Raw genomic sequence first — 22,994 nt, 5'->3', positions numbered from 1 at the left:
ATCTAGATCAGGCATCCCCAAGCTTTGGCCCTCCAGATGTTTTGGACTACAATTCCCACCATCTCTGACCACTGGTCCTGTTAGCTAGGGATCATGGGGGTTTGAATCCATTGCTCCGTGTCCACACAAACCAAGTACTCACAGGGTGACAGAGGATGATGAGGGAGGTGGGGGTCAGAGCACAGGAGGCAGAGCAGTAGGACCCAGAGCCAGAGGGCCTCCCATCTCCATGAACACGGTGGGCCCTGAGGCGTACAGAACAGTGGGCAGGGCAAAGGAGGTAGAGATAGGCCAGGGCCCGCAACCCAGTTCACTAGCTGGCCAGGTGGGGCTTTCTAGCTCTGGGAGGAGGTATGTGATTCCTCAGCAGGAGTAGTCTTGGCGCAGGTGAGGGTCACCTGCCTCATCAAACCCAGATGCTGCAATCAGCAGGCATAGTAGAAAAGGAAAGCAGAGCGGAGGTGCTCTGTCGCTTCAACTGCCCCTGTTGAAGGACCTCAGCTTGGATGCTCCAAGGATCTCTGTGTTTCAGTTTGGGCTCTGGACTCGAGGGTTGACCTTGGACTGGAGGCTTTGCATACCAACTTGCGGCCAGGTAGGCCAAGGGTTCAGGTCATTAGACATCGCTGAAACTGAAGTGTGAACATGTTGGGAATGTGGTCTTGGGAGAGCACATCTCTGAGACTCTGTCCTACCATATGATGCCCAACATCTTCCTGACACAGCACATATGGAAGGCCTTGAGGTGTCGCTCTTGACGGGTGTTGGTTGCCCACAACTCGCTTCCATAAAGCCGTGTACTGAACATGCAAGCCTGGTAGACTTTCTTCTTGGTGTTTATCATTAGCATCCTATTCTCCTATACCCTTTCAGAGAGGCGAGCCTTTGCCATAGCTGCCTTGTCAATATGCTTGCCCAGTTTAGTGTCATTGGAGAGATTACTGGTTATGGTGGAACCCAAGTAGGCAAAACCATCTACCACCTCAAGCATGTGGACACTAATGCTGTTTACGTGGAGTGCTGGTGATATCCAGGATGTTTGTCTTTGTCATGCTGATGGTGAGTCCGTTGCTCCCTTAATTGTTGAGCTGAAGGCATGGGAGAGCGAGGGAGAGAAGAATATGCCAAAGAGAGTTGGGGCGAGAACACAGCCACTAATTCTTTAATGTTCCCATCCTTATCAATACGGAAAGCAAACACCACCATACCCATATAAGAAAGATTTCTGTTTCAGTCTGACTGGAGCACTCCTGTTACAGATTAGGGATGCATTGCATTTTGTTGAGAGTTTATATTTGTTGCCTCTCATGCAGACCCTTTGGCCACCTCATGAGAAGAGAAGAATCCTTGGGAAGACCCTGATGTTGGGAAAGATTGAGGGCACTAGGAGAAGGGGACGACAGAGGACGAGATGGTTGGACATGAGTTTGACCAAACTGCGGGAGGCAGTGCAAGACACGAGTGCCTGGCGTGCTATGGTCCATGGGGTCACGAAGAGTCGGACACGACTAAACGACTAAACAACAACAATGCAGACCCTGGGTGGTCTTCTCAGCCTATCAGCTTTGCGGTGAAATACATCCACCTCTAAATGGTAGAGGCTTCTGCATACAGGGTACACAGAAGTACGCTCACTTGTAAAAATGGGAAGGAAATAAATCTAAATAAGCACAAACCAAAATAGCCTGCCTGACAAGGACCGGCGATCACCGTCTTGCAGAACCCACAGAAGATTGGAAGCATTGGGTCATGGAATATTGAGCGTGCTGGCAGAGACTGAGAGGGAGAGAGAATAAGGGCTCATCCACACTTCTCCTTATCTTGCTGCCTCCCCGTGGGAAAACCTGCTGTTTACCACTGAATCAGAACAAACAACAATTGGTTTTTCTGCAGATTGACATTTAGTCTGATTCAGTGGCAAGTGGTGGGTTTCCTCAGGGAAAGTGGTGGGATGAATGAAAAACTACTCAGACCTGTGCTTGGGAAGCGGAAAACCTCTTGGGAGCCTGCTTTGTGGGCACAGGACAGGCAGAAGTGGGGACAAGCCCAGAGAGGGAGAGACAAGGGAAGGAGGAGGAAAAGTACAGTACCTTCTTGAGCTCCTAACTGTATCCTGGAGGGCAGGATTTGGAGACAGAAGAGGAAAGGGAAGAGGGAAATGTTCCTTTTCATACTCTTTGGAAAGTTTCACCCTGCTATAGACCAACAAAAGGCTCAACTTCAGGTCTGACACCTATCTCAAACTTTAGCACTTCAGCACTTTTACATGATAGTGGGGTCAGCTTTCAGGATGGTGGGAAGGAGAAAAGTGTTCTTTCCCCGTTTCCCCCCTTGGAGATCCCCCCCACCCCTGTTCTGTCAGACTCCCCTTCAAGTTATAGCAACACTGCAAGATTTCACTGTAGTTCCTCACTTGGGCATTCATTCATATGTATAAAAGTATAACTTACAGCACCCAGGTTGTTTCCTGGATACCATTTGCTATAGATGGCAGAGATTAAGGCTGCTGGAAGACTTATTGGAATATATGCGAGACATTTCAAGGAGCACAGTCTTGGCTTGTCAAAAGAGAAATACAGTGGTGCCTCGCTTAACGAATGCCCTGCTTAACGAAATTTCCGCTTAACGAAAGGATTTTTCGAGCGGAGGTTGCCTCGCTAGACGAATTTGTTTTATGAAAAATTCATCTAGTGAATCACGGTATCCCATAGGAATGCATTGAAATTCAATTAATGCGTTCCTATGGGCAAAAAATAATTTTTAAAAATTCAATGCATTCCTATGGGATTCGCTAGACGAATTTTTCATTATAAGAAAAGACCCGTGGAACGAATTAAATTCGTCTAGCGAGGCACCACTGTATGGCTAGGTTTGCATGTATAGGGCAGCTTCTGTGGCTCCAGTTCTGAAAAGGCATTCCCAAACCCCAAACTTGGGGAGCAGATTCCAAGACCTGCATATATTGCCTCAAGTGTGGTATGAAGATATACGGTAAATTACATTCAGCTGCAAAGGCCAATTGGCATATTTTAAATGTGCCAGTCATATGTTTATCTTTTGATATTGGACTGAATTAAAATAAAAGTTCAAATTAATTTTTTCAAAGAAAAACATTGCATTAAATATTTGTTATTACATATTTGTTCTCGTCTTCAGCAAATAGATTTCATGTCTTCTAACAAAATTCCACTTGAAATAATCTGTTTGAATTCATATTTGCTGGAAGAGGGGTTCTTTACTTACTTAGTGTTCTATCAGGTGGCTCACTGTGATCTAATGTACATTGGTCTGCCCACTGTTGTGCCATCTTTCGTATATCATCATTCCATTCCTAAGTACATATAAAAATACATTAGTGAGTTACAAGTTTATAGAATAGTAATGCCCAGAAATGCATCAATTACCAGTGGGTTTTGTAACTATGGTGATGTTGATGTTCTAGCTAAACACTGAAGGACAATTTCTCAGCTATTGGCAGAAGCTTGGTTCAATAAATCATGGCCAATGGTGGAAATCAAGCCTTTTTAAAATTATAGGTATTTAGAAGCACATTATGTTCCCAGGATTTCTTGCTATGCTTCTCTTATGTAATTGAATGAGGTGCATTTTTGTTACTGCATTTGGAACTTAGTTTATTTTTGCAAAGAATGGAAGAAAGGAAGGAAGAAAGATTTATTTAGCAATGTTTTTGACATTTCCCCCCTGTAACCAAGCATTTAAGTGTGGAATTTGGGTAAACAGCAATTGCAAATAGGTCACTTCATAGGAAACTCATTGCCAGAAATGGCTAATGTTGCCAAATTCATTCATTTATTATGTTTGTGTATCTTGTCTTTCCTCCAAGGCAGCATGTGGGGTTCTTCTTCCTATTTTAGCCACAGAACACTGTAAGGTTAATTAGGCTGAGAGCCAGAGGCTGAGCCTTGGCTTAATGGTTTAGTGGTACTTCAACCTGCATCTCCTTTAGACCTAGTTTGCCACTCCAATCCTTACATCACACTGGATTTACTTGTGTAGTAGTTTATGTACTCATCATCAGTTAATAGAGATAGTTGTAGCTCCTGTTAATAATAATTAATAATTCATTTATTAATAATAATTCATTTGTTACCCACTTTTTACAAAAAAACAAAATTTCAGAGTGACTTAACAAGATAAAATGCAACAGGTAAAAACAAAACCATGTTGCAATATTCTACTATATTTTGCTCTGGTTTCATCATTTTCCTACCTTCAGCAAATGATGATTCCCCCCCCCCGCAATTAATTTTAAAAATACCAGTATTGTTCCTGCATACATGTCTGTTGGGTTTTTATAATGTATCTTACCATCTTCACCATGTTGCTAGCAGGTGGTTGGACTTCTCTGCGTAGCTTATTGTGTGTGTCCACAATCTCCTTTTTCTGGTCTTCATTGATGGTGCTCAAGTTAGTGAAATGGTCAGAGACCTGTAACCAAAGAGACAGTGGCCAAGTGTTCAGATGCAACCATCGCAGACTGATAAACCATGGTCTGATAACAAGCACTGTGTCTGTGTGTTCCCTCCTTCTCTCTCTCTCTCTCCTCTACCTTTCTCTCACTCCCCTTTGCAAGTTTTCTGGCTTTGCTAAACCACAGTTGCCCATTACATCAGAGCTAGGAAACTGTGAATTAAGCATCAACTAAATGCTGGTTTGCAAACCATAGCCTAACCACATTTACAACTTAAGCCACACTTTTCTGGTTGAGGCATAATGGGAAACAATGGTTTAGTTGTTGGCGTATTTAAGCAAACTACTGCGCAACAAAAAGCGTTTTAAGGAGACTGCAAAGTATAATCAGGAGTGGATTTAATTAAATAAAAAGAACAGAAGTTACACTAATCATAAGAACATTACAGAAATGTGACCCACCACCCAGATACACATTTCTGTGGAACAGTAATGAACCTCAAACTGTAAATCACTCAACATTAGTAAACCCCAGAAATCTTACACCAAGGAAGTACTCAAGGCGTAATGCTCTGGTCCAATAATGAGCCATTATGGGATTATTATTATTATTATTATTTTGGGGGGGTTCATATTTATGGAGCAGCTTTTAAAATGTGAATCATGTACACTATTATATACATAAAGTGAAACAGAAAGAAAATAAATTGGGATTGCGTCTTTATTGACAAGCTAACACAGGGATACAGATAAGAGTTCCCAGCAAATAAATATTTTAGTTGATAAGTCACATGAAAATAAACTCAGCCCAGAATGATGTACATTTGGAAACATATATTTGAACCAATGTCCCAGATTTATTAAATATAAACTTATAAATAAACAGTTAACAATAGCATTAAATTTTTACAGTAGAGAAGGACAAGAATAATGTTATAAGAGGATTATCAAGGAAAACACAATTATAGAGAAAAACAGAAGAAGAACATGCAGACTGTAACCACAGATGAAGTATGGGACTTTTAATTTAAGAAAGAAACTTTGTGGGGAAGTAAAATATTGGGTAAATTTTTTTTGGGGGGGGGGCATTGTTGCTTCTTCAAAGAAGAGAAAAACGACTATCACATGAGGGGTTGATGTCCTAAGGCAGAAAGTGGTTGGTGTATGGTAATTGTGGTTATCAACGAAGTCATCAAAACTGGAGAACAGTATGTTAGGCATAATTGTTTAATTGCACATTGAAGTGGAGGATGTTTGTATATATGTCGGAAAGGGTTTAACACTGGAAAATTCTACTAAGCTAGAAGGAAGCTCTCTCTGAGCTCTAGCTGAATTGTTGTTCTCTGCTAGCATTTGTGTGAGTGTTTAACTCCCTTAATCATGCGATTCAGATATTCCATTGCGAAGTCACCATTTTGAAAGGGAGCTGGCTTGGCCATTTGCTCCCAGGCACATTCAGGGAAGGATGCGATGATGAAGCGTCTCAAGAAGCTGAATAGCCTTCGGCTTGATGCAGGCTAATGCAGACCATGGGAAAAACAGAGCCTTGATTTCAGCTCTGATCGTAATTAAGTTATATATTTAAGAAGAAGAACCTATGCTTGAATATGCATGCTTTATAAAACCTTCTGGATGAAAAACATTGATGTTTTTGTACCTGTTTTTGAAGAAGTTCTGGTTAGTAAAACTTTGAATAATACTTATGAGTCTGGCCAATTTTTGTTCCAAAAGGACTTAGTTTCTATGCATCCGATTGCTTCATGCTTCACAATATTAATATCTGCAATACAGTAATATTGCAACTTATGCACATTTAACTTGTGTGCATTCAGATTTAAACTTGTGACAAGAGAGAGAGAGAGAGAGAGAGAGAGAGAGAGAGAGAGAGAGATATGATATATTTATAGATATACATATATGGGGGGGGGCTAGAAAGAGAGCAGGGACTTTGGGAATCCCACCCACCTTTGAACCCAATGTGCTTTGACTCTACATGATTTTGGCTTTAGGCATGATCCCCGGAATGTAACCCCTGCTTAAGTTGTGGGCTTACTGTAATTATTAACCCATTCATGCATCTACTGAACTTTGTAAAGTATTGTGTATCTAAAAAGCACTAGACACAAGTCTTGTATATATCTTTTGAATGGATATTATATGCTAAAAAGAAAGACAGTAGAAAACCAGCTAAAATAGAATTGATCAGAAAATTATGGGAACTGTTAGGAATAATAAAATTGACAACAATGATGGGGAGAAAATCAAGGTGTATAAATATATGCAAAGCAATTGACACCCTGTGATTAAAATTTATCAGTTAAATTCATCAAATAAATAAGTGTTAAGGCTCTCAAGGACAGGAATCAATTTCATGCTTTTATTTGATTTTTGTAAGACGATAGCAGTATTATAATAAATCTAAAGTAGGTTTAATTTGTAAAGTAGCTTATTTATTGTGTATTACTGTAATAATATTATTCCCTGTGAACTCTCTTGTAATCCTTTTGCCTCCTTTTTGAACATTTTGTGTATTTCTTTGGAGAATAATAGAAAGTTATTTGTAATTTAACACTAAAACAGCAGCAGGGAGCAACAAAATACAGCAGAAATTATTAAAAAACAGCAACAACAAAAACTGGAGAGTTAAAAACAGAAGATTACAAACCTATAATCTGGATGTAATAAATGAGAATAATTTAGTTTCGAATTCTTTTGACCATTTGTTAGTGCTCTGTCCTCTGGATATGACCCACCAGAGGGGTATGAGCTGTGAAGTCAGTTCTCTGAAAGAAGCTCAATTAGCAGGAAAGCACCTTGAGCCTGGTTGGGGCAGGATTTTGCTCTCTAGGTAGGGGGGGGGGAAGGAGTGACGAAAAGGGCGCAAGTTGGGCACCTGCCTGGCAGCTTAGGGCTATTTTGCACAGACATGCTCATCTCAAGCTTGGCCAGCACAGACCTCAATGAACCTTGAAGGGTGGGTGTGAAAGTGCTTTCCCACTCTCTGGCAAGATATCCTTGGATTTGATTTATATAGGTGGTCTTAGCAAAAGCATCAGGAACCAGTTTGCCTTTTATGAACACCCCGCTTTCTACAAATAAACCAACGTCCTACCTGTGCAGCGGATTGATGCAGCACTGCAGCCAGGCATGCGCACAAAATGAACAGGATCATGGCTGAAAAGCAAAGAAACCAGGACATATTTGTCATCTTAACTGCAATATATCTATGGCACTGAAAAATCTACCTTAATTGTGTAATTTGTAACTACGTGAGGGGGCCCCTTAGGGTTGAGCATGCCCTGCTTGCCATTTTCATAAGCCTCTGTAAGTTGGGTGACCTGCTTTACTCATTGAGTAAATTTCAAAGATCTGGCCGGTCCCTCTTCTCCCCACGAATAACAGAATCATCAGGTTGGAAGGGACATAAAAATCATCTGCGGCCGAGAACAAGAGGAGCCTTTCTAAGTCCTTTTACCTCCTGGCTTACACTTAGAGTATCCCCTGCTTCTTAGGATGACATAACACCCAGCCAGGAGAAAGGCCCCACTACCCACTCCTCCTGGAAGCATCTCCAGTTGTCTATCTGGCAACACATCCTTTCTGCGTTAACACGTCTTAACAAGTAAATGGATGTCTACCAGCCCTATTATCGTATCAAAAGAGACAGGTTCAAGCAGCTCAGCAGATTCCCTCTCTACTAGATTAAAAAAAAATCACAGGCTTGGCTGCAATCCAAGGATATCATCTAAACCACCACAACCCCAATCCTATAACAATATACATAATAAATCCTTAATGTAGAAGCCAGCTATTTCAGACAGACAGACAAACAGACATCAGGAAGCAGCATATCACAGTAATTCAAATCTTTTGGGGTTTTATCGCGCTCTCCCTCCCCCCACCCCTATCCACAGGTAAGAGAAAAAGGCTGCTACAGACTGACCTCTGCCACTCTGGCCTCTCCTGATAGTACACCAGAACTTTGTTTCCTTCTGAGCTGGGAACTGTGACTAAGTACTATAGGTAAGCAGGAATCTGAGAGTTGTTCTGAGTTTGCTGTGTCATCATGAGCCCTCTGCAATGATCCGAGAACCTATACTTCTGAATGGTTAATGCTAGTTATTTGTTCCGCTGACGACATTTTTCATTAACTGAACCTGCTCTCCTTTGCAGCTGCTGATGGAGAGCTCTTGCATTAATCCCACGTTTGGAAAAGAAGGGTTATAATAGGAATGAGTGACAGTGGCATTTAGTTCTTTTTTATTTTTAAAATGTGTCGTCTGCTGTTGAGGCTCTGAACACTTTAGAAATATTTTGAAAGAGATACAAAATGTAAATGACAAGAAATTAAGAACAGGATCATTCACCAGGACTTGTGTTATTTTTAGGTCTCCAAGTTAACAAGTTGTTGTGGTATCTATGAAGAAAAAGTCCTTGCTAGCACATTAAAACAGTAGATTGAGATGTTTTACTCCAGTGCCAATGCACAGTGTCGATTTTTTTTTTATCACTGAAAAATATTTCTGATCTATCCAGAAGCTTGTAAGTAGTAGATACAGTTTTTTAAAAGGAGAAAAAAGTTAAATAATCATATCAGTCCATCTTCATGGATAAAGAGTGAACTTAACCACAATTCTGGGTTTAGATGACTCACTTAGCCAAACCTTGGCTTAGCAGCTGTCCTGTATCAAATTTAAAAGTCCCCCCCCCCCAAATGGGTGCAAGCTCCTCTGTGGGAACCAGCACATCCATGTGGCGTGCTCTCCTCAGGGAGGCTCACCTGGTGCCTTTGTGCACCAGGCAAAAACATTCATATTTGCTCATGCCTTTGTCTAATTAAATCTACGACCATTTAAACTGTGTGTATACAGGGAGATACTGTTTTTGTTACTATGGTATACATTTTTGTGTTATATTATAAACTGCTCTGTGTCGTCAGATGAAAGATGGTATAGGAATAATAATAATAATAATAATATGGCCCTACTCTGGCTTACTGTGATGTGTGAACCAGGCCATTGTCCACTTTAAATCTTTGCTTTTGTCAGCATTGCTACAGAGCCACCAAATCCAGTGCTGACAATACTATAGAACAGCATGGAACTTTAGAGAAAATTAGTCTAGAAGGCAGAGGTCTAGGGGGCAACCACCTCCAAGGCACCTTTAAGGCCAGTAGAGCACAAGCTATATCTGTGCAACCATATATATTTGGCTACTAATTTTTTTATAAAGTGAGAGGCACCACAGCATGACAGATTTGCCTTCTAGACTAGGCATCTCCATACTGCGGCCCTCCAGATGTTTTGTCCCACAACTCCCATGATCCCTAGCTAACAGGACCAGTGGTCAGGGATGATGGGAATTGTAGTCCAAAACATCTGGAGGGCCGAAGTTTGGGGATGCCTGTTCTAGGTAAACGTAGGATGCTGCTGTTGCAATCTTGGTGCAAGCCACAGGGGCCATTGCCTCAGCCACACACAACTCTTACATCAGAATATTGCTATGCAAAATGATTCAGAATCCATACCTCTTTCATTTGCAAAATAAACCCTGTCCCTTAGTCCAGTGGTTTTACTCCTTAAGGCGGAAGTGGCTTACCTGATCAGGGTGTTGTGAAGAGAAATTGAGTGGAGAAAACCATATCTACCACCTCAGTGGCATAGTGTGGGTTGCCAGAGCCCAGGGCAGGGCATGTGCTGCACCCCACCTGGGCAGCTGAGGTGGGGGCGCATGCAGAGCCCGCGCAGAGGGTGAACAGAGCCTGCCTCCAACAGGCTCCTCGCTCACTGCCTCCATCCACCTGCCCACTAGACCACCCTGCCTGCCACCACATCTCAGTTGCCAGTGCTCCTTGCTTGTTATAGGGGAACATGATTGTGCCTCCTCAAAAATGTGTGCCCAGGGCCAACCCCCCAACCCCCCGCTATGGCTCTGCACTACCTAGAGCTTCTAGGAAAAATGGAAGTTTAAAACCATAATAATAATAATAATAATAGAACACTGTCGTGAGTTAAGCGATATGCCACCACAGCAATGTAACTTTGGTGATATCCCCAAAATAACTTACCGTTATTTTCCTAGGGAGTTCAGAAGAATTCGTTGTACCTTTAGGCGGTTTCCTTCCTTTGAAAATGAGTGGATTTTCTTGCTTCAGTGAATATATATATATTCTCCACACACCCTACCTCTGTTGCTTCCTGCTTTGCAATGTGAGTCACAGAAATGCCTGTGTGAAGTAGGATGTGAGAACTGTGTCACTGTCTTCTTGCAATATTTGTTTTTGTAATAGCTTTTATTTCCTGATATTTTCCTGGCTGTGAAAATGTTGCTGCTGTTATAATCCTACAGTTGTGCTAGATGAGGAACAACTTGATTTTCCTCTGCAGAAGACAAAAAGGAAAATAAATGAGGAGCTTTCCACAACGAGTGGCTGAATTGGACTAAAAGTCACCCCCAACCCAAACACATTTTTAATAGAGGCTGGGTTACCAACAATATCAAACTAATCCATTTTTAAAAAAACTTAACATTGATTATTAATTCTCAGCTAAATGAGAGTCTACTTTTTGTGTTGAAATATAAGGAATTCTTCACATAATGGATCCTGAGGATTGATGGCTGAGTTCGTTTGCCAAGGAGAATATGAAATAGTTCTCCATTTGGCTTATGTCCATTTTACTGCCGTCAAAACTGGTTTGATGGGAACGTCTTTTATGAAAGCATACATTACTGTTATCTTTCAAACATAATGGACTGAGAAAAACTTGTAGAACTATTTTGTTCTGTCTGTTATGGTATAATTACCAGTGCAAACGTGACTTGGTGAGGACTGTGAAAACAAAGGTTATTGTACTATATAAATCAGGTTACAGGTAGGTAGCCGTGTTGGTCTGAGTCGAAGCAAAATAAAAAATTCCTTCAGTAGCACCTTAAAGACCAACTAAGTTTATATTTTGGTATGAGCTTTCGTGTGCATGCACACTTCTTCAGATACCATAATAATTATAGAACACTGTCGTGAGTATCTGAAGGTATCTGAAGAAGTATCTGAAGGTATCTGAAGAGGTATCTGAAGAAGTGTGCATGCACACGAAAGCTCATACCAAAATATAAACTTAGTTGGTCTTTAAGGTGCTACTGAAGGAATTTTTTAAAAAAAATATAAATCAGGCTTATTGTCAGAGACTGGGCATAGGAGAAATGGTAGAGGCTGCCTCCCCAGCCTGACCCTTCCAGAGAAGAGGAAGACAGTTCTGAATTACAACAGGGATTTGAGGGGGGTCACAGCTCAAAGGCAAATGAGGGGGAAAGCTGGGAAATATTGGGAGAGGAGGAAGAAGAAGCACAAGAGGGGGGGGACAGCTGACGGACACAGTGACTTTAGAAAGCATTCCAGACCCCCCCTCCCAGAACCCAGCGAGCCTTAAAAGTAGGAGAGCAGAGAGCTCAGAGGCAGAGGGCACATCTCAGTACCTGCAGGGGTGGCGCATAATGGAGAGGGAGGGGGTGGAGACTCACTTGGGGCAACACCACTATTCCAAGCGGCTGCATTTCCAAGCCTCTCTCTGTGAATACAGTGGTACCTCGAGTTACAAATGCTTCAGGTTACAAACGCTTCAGGTAACAGACTCCGCTAACCCAGAAATAGTACCTCAGGTTAAGAACTTTGCTTCAGGATGAGAACAGAAATCCTGCTCTGGCGGCACGGCATCAGCAGGAGGCCCCATTAGCTAAAGTGGTGCTTCAGGTTAAGAACAGTTTCAGGTTAAGAATGGACCTCCAGAACGAATTAAGTTCTTAACCAGAGGTACCACTGTATTGAATAAAAAGCAGTTGGTAAGAGCTTTTCCATGTCTTATGCATTCCTGGCGACCTGCTGTGGGGGTTGGATCCACTGCTGCCTGACACGTGGCTTCCTCCAGCTTGCCATGGCTCAGTTTTTGAAAAGCAATTTTGTATGAATCAATTACTTATTCCCCCCCCCCTTTGATTTCCTCCTATCATCTTCTGCAGTTGTTTACAGTCTGGAAGCACATGGAACCTTCGTATTTCAGATTCATGTAACCAAATTCATCATCTCTGACTCCGCACTTTTTCTGGATCCTTGTAACACTTCATACAACATAGTAATGGCTGAAAATGCCCAAACCACTGGAGATTCTCCACAGGCAGTGGGACTGAAAACAAATGTGCTAGATGAGGGCCTGGAATGGGTGGATCCAAAGACGCATTATTCCCATGATACACCCTAATGCACATCACTCCTAGAGCTGGCATAGCTATCTTTCTTTACATTAAGTGACAGTGGGGTGGATTTTTTTTTAAATGCTTACCCAGGAAAGCACAATTAGTGATACAATCATATATTTGTTTCATTAGAAGTAAGTTTCAGTATTTTCAGTTGAGCCTAATACCTGGTAAGTGAGTTTAGGATTGTCACCTATAAGGGTTAGGACAGCCACAAGCACCTGCTTTTCTGCTTCATGAATTCTTTCAGATTCAGTGTTTCCTTGCTCCAGTGCAAAAAAGTGGAAGAAAGATTTGTTACAGATAATTTGAGAATCATTGACTGGCAAATGCCTCTGTGGCGAGATACACCGGTAAAGGGCCCCCAGACGTTTAACGGTCTATTGACCCAGTACCTCCCCCACCTATTTCTTCCCTTGCTGCCACCAACCAGTAAGACTGATTGGAATCCAGTCAGGTGAACAGTGAACAAAACAATTAAGTTTATTTTGGTGATAATCTTACAAGCATAAAACTTATTCACGGTTTCTCAAAAACGTTTACTTAAACTTAACCTTTAGTACAGTATTAGTTCCCCCCTTTTCCTCCCTGACTGAAGTTCCCTTCTTATTACTCTTACAGATTCTGCACCACAGCTCACCTCACTAGCTTCTCTAACCCTCTCTCTATCTCAAAATCCTCTCCACCTCTCTCATCAACTCCCATAACTCAACTCAACTAACTGCCCTTCTGACTGACTGCTTCTCCTTATATACCCCTGCTTCTGCCTGGAGAGCTCCTATTGGCTATTTACCTCCCTTGCAACTTAACTCTTTCTAGACCCCTAGAGGTGAAACGCCACAGCCTCTTACAGGGGCTTCCTCTTTAGCGGTGTGTTTGAGCCTGTCTTTAGTGCAAGTGATGGATTCCACGTTCCTCACAGCAGTTTAGGGATGTGAGGTTCAAAAAGGTGCAGCTGCTACAATACATGAGGTGCCTTAATTGTGTTCATCTCTATGGTTATGAGACACGCTTGAGACTGCCATGGAACCTACATAACTTTGGTAGCACAATAGGACAAGATGCCCATGTTTTTAATTTCTGTATTTCTGAAATTTTAATTGTTGCAAATGCCCCCTACCATACCTGCTGGTGAAAGGCAGGCAATAAATTTAACAAAAAACAAAACAACCCACCAAACAGACAAACACAAAACCCCCCACAATGTTACATTGAATTTCTCATTTAACATATCTGTTTCTTTGCTAACCTCCCTATCCTTGCACATTGGTATGATAGTAAGGTTGAAGGATATTAGAGAAAGTTAAGTATGTAATATAGCTTGGCTTCAGGATGCCTATGAAGAGAGTGTTGGTGGCATGAGATAAGACTTGTTGATTCATGCTAGCCACAAGAATTAGGTTGTGCAAAAATATTTTAACAGGTATCATCGTAGACTCCCAGTAAAGCAAAATAACAGGAAGCTGCATCTTAGGGTAAACCATTTCAGTAACAAGTGGAAACATTGCTTTGAGCCTCTTGTAATAGTCTACTATATTTGAGAAAGTTAATCTCTATTCACTGAATGACATTCGCTGTGCATGTATCATGTTCAGAGAACTCCCTGGCACACATGAGACCTCTCCCAGCTGCACTCGGAATAAAGAGGAGCATCAGGCATGCGAAACATAAAACTTCTTTTGTGGTTTGATTTCCATAAGTATAAGCACAGCCATCTGACCCAGAACTGGAACTTCTCTGGTAATAATGAAGACTTCCACTATCAGCACCAGAAATGTGATTTTGTTAATTGTTCAGCTACAGTGCTTTGCTCAGCAGAGGACATGTCTCTTCTCCGAGGTTTCTGTTAATTTCTCTGAGTTAGAGTCTTGTTGAAAGAGCCCAGAAGTTTCTTTGTTGCAGCAAAGTCTACCCACCTTCAAAGTTTTGCTCCTTCTTTGTGATGCTTATCCAGATTTGAGGCTAGATTGGAGCCAAAGCCACCAAACTGGAAAGCAGGATATAATTCAGGAAATGTTACCCTTGTATGCTTTCCCAGTGGAAATGAGTAGCACATCTCCAGAAAGAAGGATAAAGCACACCCTACTAATTGACATCAAATTGGCCTAACCGACTTAAAGTTATATTACGAGGCCGTCTGATTTTATTGGATAAGAGATTGGTGCCAACAAGAATATTTGGAGGGCCATGACAAGCCATGAATTTTTAAGTGGTACCATAGTACTTTAAATGTATGGTGTGAATGTGGCTAGAATTGTGTGTTGTGTGTGTGTGTGTGAACGGGGATGTAAATTGAGCAGCTATTGACACATTATTTATACCTCATGGAGAATGTGCACATAATCCTCCCATGAAGAGGGAAATGTGCACATTTCTTGGTCCATATGCATAATCCTCAAAATGCTTTAGGGAATGTCCATATTTTGACTGAATTTTGTAAATTCTCTAGACAGTATCCCAAGGCAAGGCAAGGCAAGGCAAGGCAAGGCAAGGCAAGGCAAGGCAAGGCAAGGCAAGGCAAGGCAAGGCAAGGCAAGGCAAGGCAAGGCAAGGCAAGGCAAGGCAAGGAGAACCATCCTCAGGGGTCTTCTGTGATGTGAATGAGGAGGCCATATTTGACACCAGGGGAGCCCAGAAACACTCTGGGAGGTGGAAGATGGTTGGCATAACTGTGGAGTCTTGTGTGCCTGCTCTTTCAAAAGTCAGTTTTAAAAAATATAGAAAGAAAATACATTCTTGGAATAGTAGTACTGGTGGAAAGAAGACTGACCAAGAGGTGTGAGGGGGAACAAAAGGGTCCTTTCTTTTTTCAGAAATGTTCTATAGAAGTTGCTGGGTGCTCTGCAGGCATCACATCTGGCAAGCTCTTTAACCCAGTCACCTCCTTATTGTATATATTACTATGTAATATATAAAAAGGTAAAGGGCCCCTGACCAACAGGTCCAGTCGTGTCCGACTCTGGGGTTGCAGCGCTCATCTCGCTCTATAGGCCGAGGGAGCCGGTGTTTGTCCGGAGACAGCTTCCGGGTCATGTGGCCAGCATGACAAAGCAGCTTCTGGTGAACCAGAGCAGCGCACGGAAATGCCGTTTACCTTCCCGCTGGAGCGGTCCCTATTTATCTACTTGCACTTTGACATGCTTTCAATCTGCTAGGTTGGCAGGAGCTGGGACCGAACAACAGGAGATCACCCCGTTGCAGGGATTCGAACCGCCGACCTTCTGATCAGCAAGCCCTAGACTCTGTGGTTTAACCCACAGAGCCACCTGGTTCCCATATGTAATATATAGCACATCTTAAAATGTATTACTACAGAAAAAAAATGCTACATTTGTGTTTTGCCAACATGTCAATAATTTTAATAATAATACTTTTATTATTTATATGCTGCCCCAGCCACTCTGGGCAGTTTTCAACAAAATGTTAAAACACAAAAACCCTCAAACATTAAAAACTTTACAGGGTTGCCTTCAGATGTCCTCTAAAAGTCAGATAGTTGTTTATTTCCTTGACATCTGGTGGAAGGGCGTTCCACAGGGCGGGTGCCACCACCGAGAAAGCCCTCTGCCTGGTTCCCTGTAACCTCACTTCTTGCAGTGAGGGAACTGCCAGATGCCAGAAGGCCATCGGTGCTGGACCTCAGTGTCCAGGCTGAACAATTGGGGGGGGGGGGAAGAGATGCTCCTTCAGCTATATAGGACCAAGGCCATTTAGGGCTTTAAAGGTAAGCACCAACACTTTGAATTGTGCTCGGAAACGTACTGGGAGGCAATGTAGATCTCACAGGGCCGGTGTTATATGGTCTCAGTGGCCACTCCCAGTCACCAGTCTTGCTGCCGCATTCTGAATTAATAGCCACTGGCGCTCTAGCCATCTCAACAATTGTTTCATCGCTCTCAGCTCAGGGGAAAACCATGGGGCTGTCTGGGCTCCATGCAATCGGAGAGGGCGCTTCGGAGCCAGACAGTCAATGGCCCTGGTTAACTTCGCATGACAATGGGTCACCAGGGAATTTTAACAACGAGAAATGTAAAGTACTACACTTGGGCAAAAAAAATGAAAGTCACAAATACAGGATGGGAGACACCTGGCTTGAGAGCAGTACATGTGAAAAGGATCTAGGAGTCTTGGTAGACCACAAACTTGACATGAGTCAGCAGTGTGATGCAGCAGCTAAAAAAGCCAATGCAATTCTGGGCTGCATCAATAGGAGTATAGCATCTAGATCAAGGGAAGTAATAGTACCACTGTATTCTGCTCTGGTCAGACCTCACCTGCAGTACTGTGTCCAGTTCTGGGCACCACAGTTCAAGAAGGATATTGACAAGCTGGAACGTGTCCAGAGGAGGGCAACCAAAATGGTCAAAGGCCTGGAAACGATGCCTTATGAGGAACTGCTTAGGGAGCTGGGTATGTTTAGCCTGGAGAAGAGAAGGTTAAGGGGTGATATGATAGCCATGTTCAAATATATAAAAGGATGTCATATAGAGGAGGGTGAAAGGTTGTTTTCTGCTGCTCCAGAGAAGCGGACACGGAGCAATGGATTCAAACTACAAGAAAGAAGATTCCACCTAAACATTAGGAAGAACTTCCTGACAGTAAGAGCTGTTTGACAGTGGAATTTGCTGCCAAGAAGTGTGGTGGAGTCTCCTTCTTTGGAGGTCTTTAAGCAGAGCCTTGACAGCCATATGTCAAGAATGCTTTGATGGTGTTTCCTGCTTGGCAGGGGGTTGGACTGGATGGCCCTTGTGGTCTCTTCCAACTCTATGACCCTATGATCTTCTGGATATGTTCTTTGTTAAGGTGCCTGGTGCATTTTGGTGAGGCTCTAGTCAGAGAAGCTTGTTGACCTGAGCTTGGTGAGAGAGTAGCCTAGACAGAGATGTACTTCTAGCACATGGTGCCCTGAAAGGCTGTACAGGTTTTGTTCTCAGCTGTGCCTTCAAGCAGCATTTTGGTTTCCTTATTTGTCTCAGCAGCAGGAGGTGTGGAAGAGGATTAGTAGTGATTTCCGTCTTAGCTGATATTACTCAATAGCATGATTATATGTCTTCAAGAAGGGTTCTGTTGTTTTATTCAATGTGAAATAGCCTTTTGAAAGGGTTCTGTTTGTGCAGCTCAACACTGCTGTAAGGGAGAAGGGAACCATGCAGGCAGGACTCACTTGTGCACAGTTCCCCAGGCAGCTGGATCTGGTTTTGGTGTGTGTAATGCCCTTAGACTCATAACCAGTAATCAGGAGATCTTTGGCATGAACAGTTTCCCCTTAAACCTACCATACTTTGAAGCTGGAACAATAGCAGAAAAGATTTCAGGACAGCCTCTGTCAATAATGTGATGGACTTTTGTTTTCTAGGAAGGGTGAAAATTCTCACAGAAAAAGGAACAAAGTGTATTCATTATGTTGCAATATTGCCTCATGTTAAATGTCAAATAATTAAAGAGGATTTTCTCAGGGTTACTCTGCTGTGGGTTGCATACCAGGAAGGGGTGAGGCAGGAACCAGATCCCAAAGTGTGCAGGACATGTGGATCCACCCCATTTATCCATAATTCTCTCACCCATAAACACCCTTCGCCTCTATGCATTCTCTCTCTCTCTCTCTCTCCCTCTCTCTCCCTCCCTCCCTCCCTCCCTCTCCCTCTCCCTCTCCCTCTCCCTCGGCTAACACCAGTCTTGATCTCCCTCCCCTTACACTGGCACCACCACCACTACCGCTGCTGCTACTACTACTACTTATTATTATTTCAATTAATTAATTACATTGTATACTACCCTTGATCCGTAGATCTCAGGGCAGCTCACTACATAAAAATACAAGATAAAAAGAGAAAATGCATTATAAGAACAAGAACAAAACCAAACCAACCAATATTCCTGATTCCCTCCCACATGCACATATTAAAAGATACAGGATGTTAATCAGCCAAAGCCTGGTTGAAGAGGAATATTTTCACCTGGTGCCTAATGGTGTATAATGAAGGTGCCAGATGAACCTCCTTGGGGGAGGAGCCACTGCAGAAAAGGCCCCTTCTCATGTTGCCACCCTCTGGACCTCTTGTGGAGGGGGCACAAGAAGATTATGATTGCAGAGTCCAGGTAGGTTCATATGGAGACAGGTATTGAGGTATTGAGGTCCTGAGCTGTTTAAGGCCATTTGAGGCTTTATAGGTCAAAACCAGTACTTTGAATTGGGCCTAGAAACTAATTGACAGCCAGTGGAGTCAGGCCAGGATTGGTGTCATATGACTGGCCACCAAATTCTGCACCAGCTGAAGTTTCCGAACCATCTTCAGAGACAGCCCTATGTAGAATGCATTACAGTAACCTAACTTAGAGGTTGCCAGAGCATAGACAACAGTAGTTAGGCTATCCTTGTCCAGAGAGGAGTACAGTTGGGTCACCAGCCAAAGCTGGCTAATTGTCATAAGGGGTAAATTGGGGGGGGGCGATGTGCACAGAAAGAAACAATAGCCATGCACCTCACTAATCACCCCAAAGGGAAAGTTAAAAAAGACTTGAAACCAAGATAATAGTCTCCCCATAAGCCGAGTTGTTGTGAAGTTGATATTGTAGAGAGTGCTTTGCAAATTGTATTATTGAGCTGAATAGGATCCTATAGTTTGCATTGCTTGCATTGTATGAATTCTGACTGTATGGCTGTAGCCCTGGGATGTCTTGTTTAGAATGCTTTCCAGTGCCTCTGTGTCTCTGCACCAAAGTGTGTCAAAGGGCAAAGCAAAAAGGAACAGGATGCCCAGCTCAAGGCTGGATGGTGGCTGGCTTAGTCTGACGCGCAGTCTGATGCGCAGAACAGGCAAGATAAGTCAAGGCTGCTTGAGGCAGGCACCGGGGCAGCATTAGTCAGCATGTGTTTACGCACATGGCGTAATGTGTGTTTATGAGAACAACCGGACACAGGAAGATGCGCACCCCCCCTTGCGTGCGTGACCCCTTGCGTGCGCACTCTTACAGAGGAGGGGGAAAGAGCCCAAAAGAAGGGTATAAGAAAGCTTTGCAATTTGTGTTGCTTTACTCCTGTTGTGAAACATGGGTCACCAGGAGTCTCTCTATATAGAGATTAAAGCTCTTTCTCTGGAACTCAACCCGGTGTCGTTTTGACTATCTTTTGTCCTTGCCTGAGTGCAACCTAAAAGGGACCCTTACTGGCTGATAAGGCTACAATATATATATGTAGATCACAGTATGTAGGGAGGGATGATTCTTCCCTCCCTAAAAGTCACCCCCAGCAATTAGGCTTAGGAAATCCCCCCCCCCCAGCATTAATACAAGCTATCCCCTGAAGCCTAACTATCATACAGTGGGGAGATCATAAGAATTGTAGAGTTGGAAGTGACCCTAAGAATCTTCTAGTCCAATCTCCTGCAATGGAGGAATCTCAGATAAAGCATACATAACAGATGGCTATGCAGCCTCTGCTTAAAAACCTTTAAGGAAGGAGAGTCCACAACCTCCCAAGGGAGACTGTTCCACTGTTGAACAGCTCTTATTGCCAGAAAGTTATTCCTAATGTTGAATCGGGAATATCTTTTCTTGTAACTTGAAGCCTTTGTTTCCGATCCTACCCTCCAGAGCAGGAGAAAATGAGCTTGTTCCCTCTTCCATGTGACAGCCCTTGTGATAGTTGAAGATGACTATCATATCTCCTCTGTCTCCTCTTTTCCAGACTAAACATACCAGCTCCTTCAACCGCTTCTCATAAGGCTTGGTTTCCAGACCCTTGATCATCTTGGTTGCCCTCCTCTGCACATGTTCCAGCTTGTCAACATCCTTCTTAAATTGAGATGCCCAGAATTGGACACAGTATTCCAGGTGTGGTCTGACCAAGGCAGAATACAGTGGTACTATTACTTCCCTTGGTTGGGACGCTATGCTTCTGTTGATGCAGCCTAGAATAGCATTCACTTTTTCCTATTGCTGCTGCATCACACCGTTGACTCATGTTAAGCTTTTGGTCCACCAAGACCCCTAAGATCCTTTTCACGTATACTGCTAGTACATGTCTTGCACTTAGGCATCCATTTCTTCAGGCCTCTTTTAAATAAAGTCATAATGTAGAAAGTGTGGCCAGTTGAATGTTTGCCAGTAATGTTTGGCCTGTTGTGAAGTAGTGGTCCTTTGAACAAGTATTGCTGGGTGGGCCCCTCAGGCAGGTGGTAAGTTAGTCCCCAAAGTGGGAGCATGTGATGGGGCTGGCTGGTTGCCAGCATTCTCCAGCCCCTATAAATCTTGGAGTTAACCTGCTGGGGGAGGGAGAGAACATGCCGTGTATTCGTCTTGCTGTTTGATGTTCTGTAGCTGGTGCCAGATAAAGCCTGGTAACTTGTCCGGTGCCTGCGGGTGAAAGCGACCCCCTCCTTGACATGCTCTGCTGGGGCTTATGACTTGCGAGGGAAATGGACGGACCTGGTCAGATCAGGTTTCTTCAAGGCAGTCAAGTCCTGGAAGGAATCAGTACCCTGGACAGTTCCCAGTGCCTGAGCTCTGAAAAAGGTTGCCCTAACAAAAACCAAAACTCTTCTGAGGTATGAAGGTGGGCAGTACCAGTTCTGCGTTAAGCCTTATAGGTTTCTTCCATAACATGTACATTTCTTTATTACACATTCAAATATAAACACACACACACAGAATCTGAACGGCAAGATTGAACTGGGTCAATACAGACTTGAAGGAACCTTGCATGGTGGGTACAAAGGTGGTTGTTCGTTCCCTGACAAGATGTCCTTGGATGTGATTCAAATAATTGGCTTAGCAAAATGAACAGGAACCAATCTTCTGGGAAGAATTCTTCTATGAATGTCCAAACTGGCAAATTCACAAAAGTCTTACTTAAGGAGCAGATTGGTACAACACAGTAACTGGCCAAATATGCACAAATTGAGCAGGAACATGGCTGAAAAGCAGAGAAAATAGGGCTTATCTGTGGCTTGTGACTTCTACAAATCTACATCATTTAATTTTTTGTCTCTTTTGGTGCTTTTTCTGTGTGTGTATGTGCATGCACATTGTGGCTTAAAGTTTGGTTATTCCTGGCCTCAAAACCAGGGAGCCTATAATGCAATGCTCACAATCAATTTCGAGTGGAAAGCTTGTCTTTAATAATAATAATAATAATAATAATAATAATAATAATAATAATGGGGGAAATATAATTATTAGTGATCCTTTCAAAACAAGTGGGACCTGCAGCATAACATTTTAGGGTGACTGCCATTCAGGATTTCATCCACTACCCATGTCCTTTTCAGGATATTCCATCTGTTCTCCCTTTCCCTAGTTTCCTACTGACTGTTTGAAGAACTGTGTTTGCAGCTCCCACTACTGCATGGGAGAGGGGAGCTGTGCAGGCAGGACCCATCGGAACACACAATTCCCCATCCAGAGAGACATTCACATACAGTATTGACTCCTGCCTTTGTGTATGTAGGCAATGTGCTTAGACTAACGAAGACATCAATGCCTTGCCTCATCAGTCAATGACTGGCTAACAGTTGACCACAAAGAGAGATCATGTGTCATAATCAACTGCTCCTTAAGTGCAGGCTGCAACAATAGGGAAAGAGATTTCAATGAGCATACAAGGGGACAACATTAACAGTCTCTGACAATAACGTGATGGGCTATTTGTTTCCAGGAGGAAAGAACAGAGTGGCTTCATTATGTTGCAATGTTGACTTAAGCTGGTATGTTTGAGAATTCAAAAGCATACTTCAAAGTAATACCATAAAGTTTTCTAAGTTATCTAAGTGCTTGCCAACATTGTTCTGCAAATAGAACTCCACAAAGCTCTATTATCCAGGACCAGCTCTGCCATGAGGCACGGTAGGTTTCTTGGCTCAGGCAGCACTTAAGGAGTCTCTGCAGAAATTACCACCAGTTTTGATCATTTTTTGAACATTCCACTATGCTTTTATTTGTACAATGAAGCCAACAGTTTTTAGTCACATTTTTCCTCCCAGTGGATAATTAAATGTGATAGTTGTGTTGATTAACTGCTGTTTCAGATTCTGAGCTGTAATTCTGAGCTGTAATGTCAATCATGAACATTCAGCAAATCATTGGTCACATAATTGTATCCATCTGATTCTGTGACTTGTAGTTGCTATTAAGACTGTGCTCAGCCCCCTCCACCCATCCTGTAGCCTTGATCTAGGGGACCCGAATCAGGTAGACCTGCTTTGGGGCTACCTGACAATCACCTGCCCCAGATCCAGTCCTGAATTAGTTTGGGGGGCAAGGCTATTGCTTAGTTAGGTTTTTTTATATAAAAAACTTAAACATATAGCTTATAAAGA

The 22,994-nt window shown here is 42.8% G+C and overlaps 1 protein-coding gene across 1 annotated transcript in view; it reads right to left on the bottom strand.

Annotated features, from left to right (window-relative positions):
* LOC118082805 (cysteine-rich venom protein helothermine-like) overlaps positions 1–22,994 on the bottom strand; it is a 49,947-nt gene that overhangs the window by 8,549 nt on the left and 18,404 nt on the right. Inside the window, exons 2-5 of the mRNA XM_035110633.2 lie at positions 10,499–10,811; positions 7,544–7,605; positions 4,330–4,449; positions 3,244–3,331 (exon numbers count right to left, since the gene is read on the bottom strand). Coding sequence (XP_034966524.2) covers positions 3,244–3,331; positions 4,330–4,449; positions 7,544–7,603 — 268 coding nt within the window. The 5' untranslated portion in view covers positions 7,604–7,605; positions 10,499–10,811. The remainder of the gene's footprint in view (positions 1–3,243; positions 3,332–4,329; positions 4,450–7,543; positions 7,606–10,498; positions 10,812–22,994) is intronic.

This window comes from Zootoca vivipara, chromosome 3, assembly GCF_963506605.1.
Source record: "Zootoca vivipara chromosome 3, rZooViv1.1, whole genome shotgun sequence".
In the NCBI taxonomy this organism is placed as follows: Eukaryota; Metazoa; Chordata; class Lepidosauria; order Squamata; family Lacertidae; genus Zootoca; species Zootoca vivipara.
Note: the sequence above shows the minus strand (reverse complement) of the source record. Positions and strands in the feature narration are given on the sequence as shown.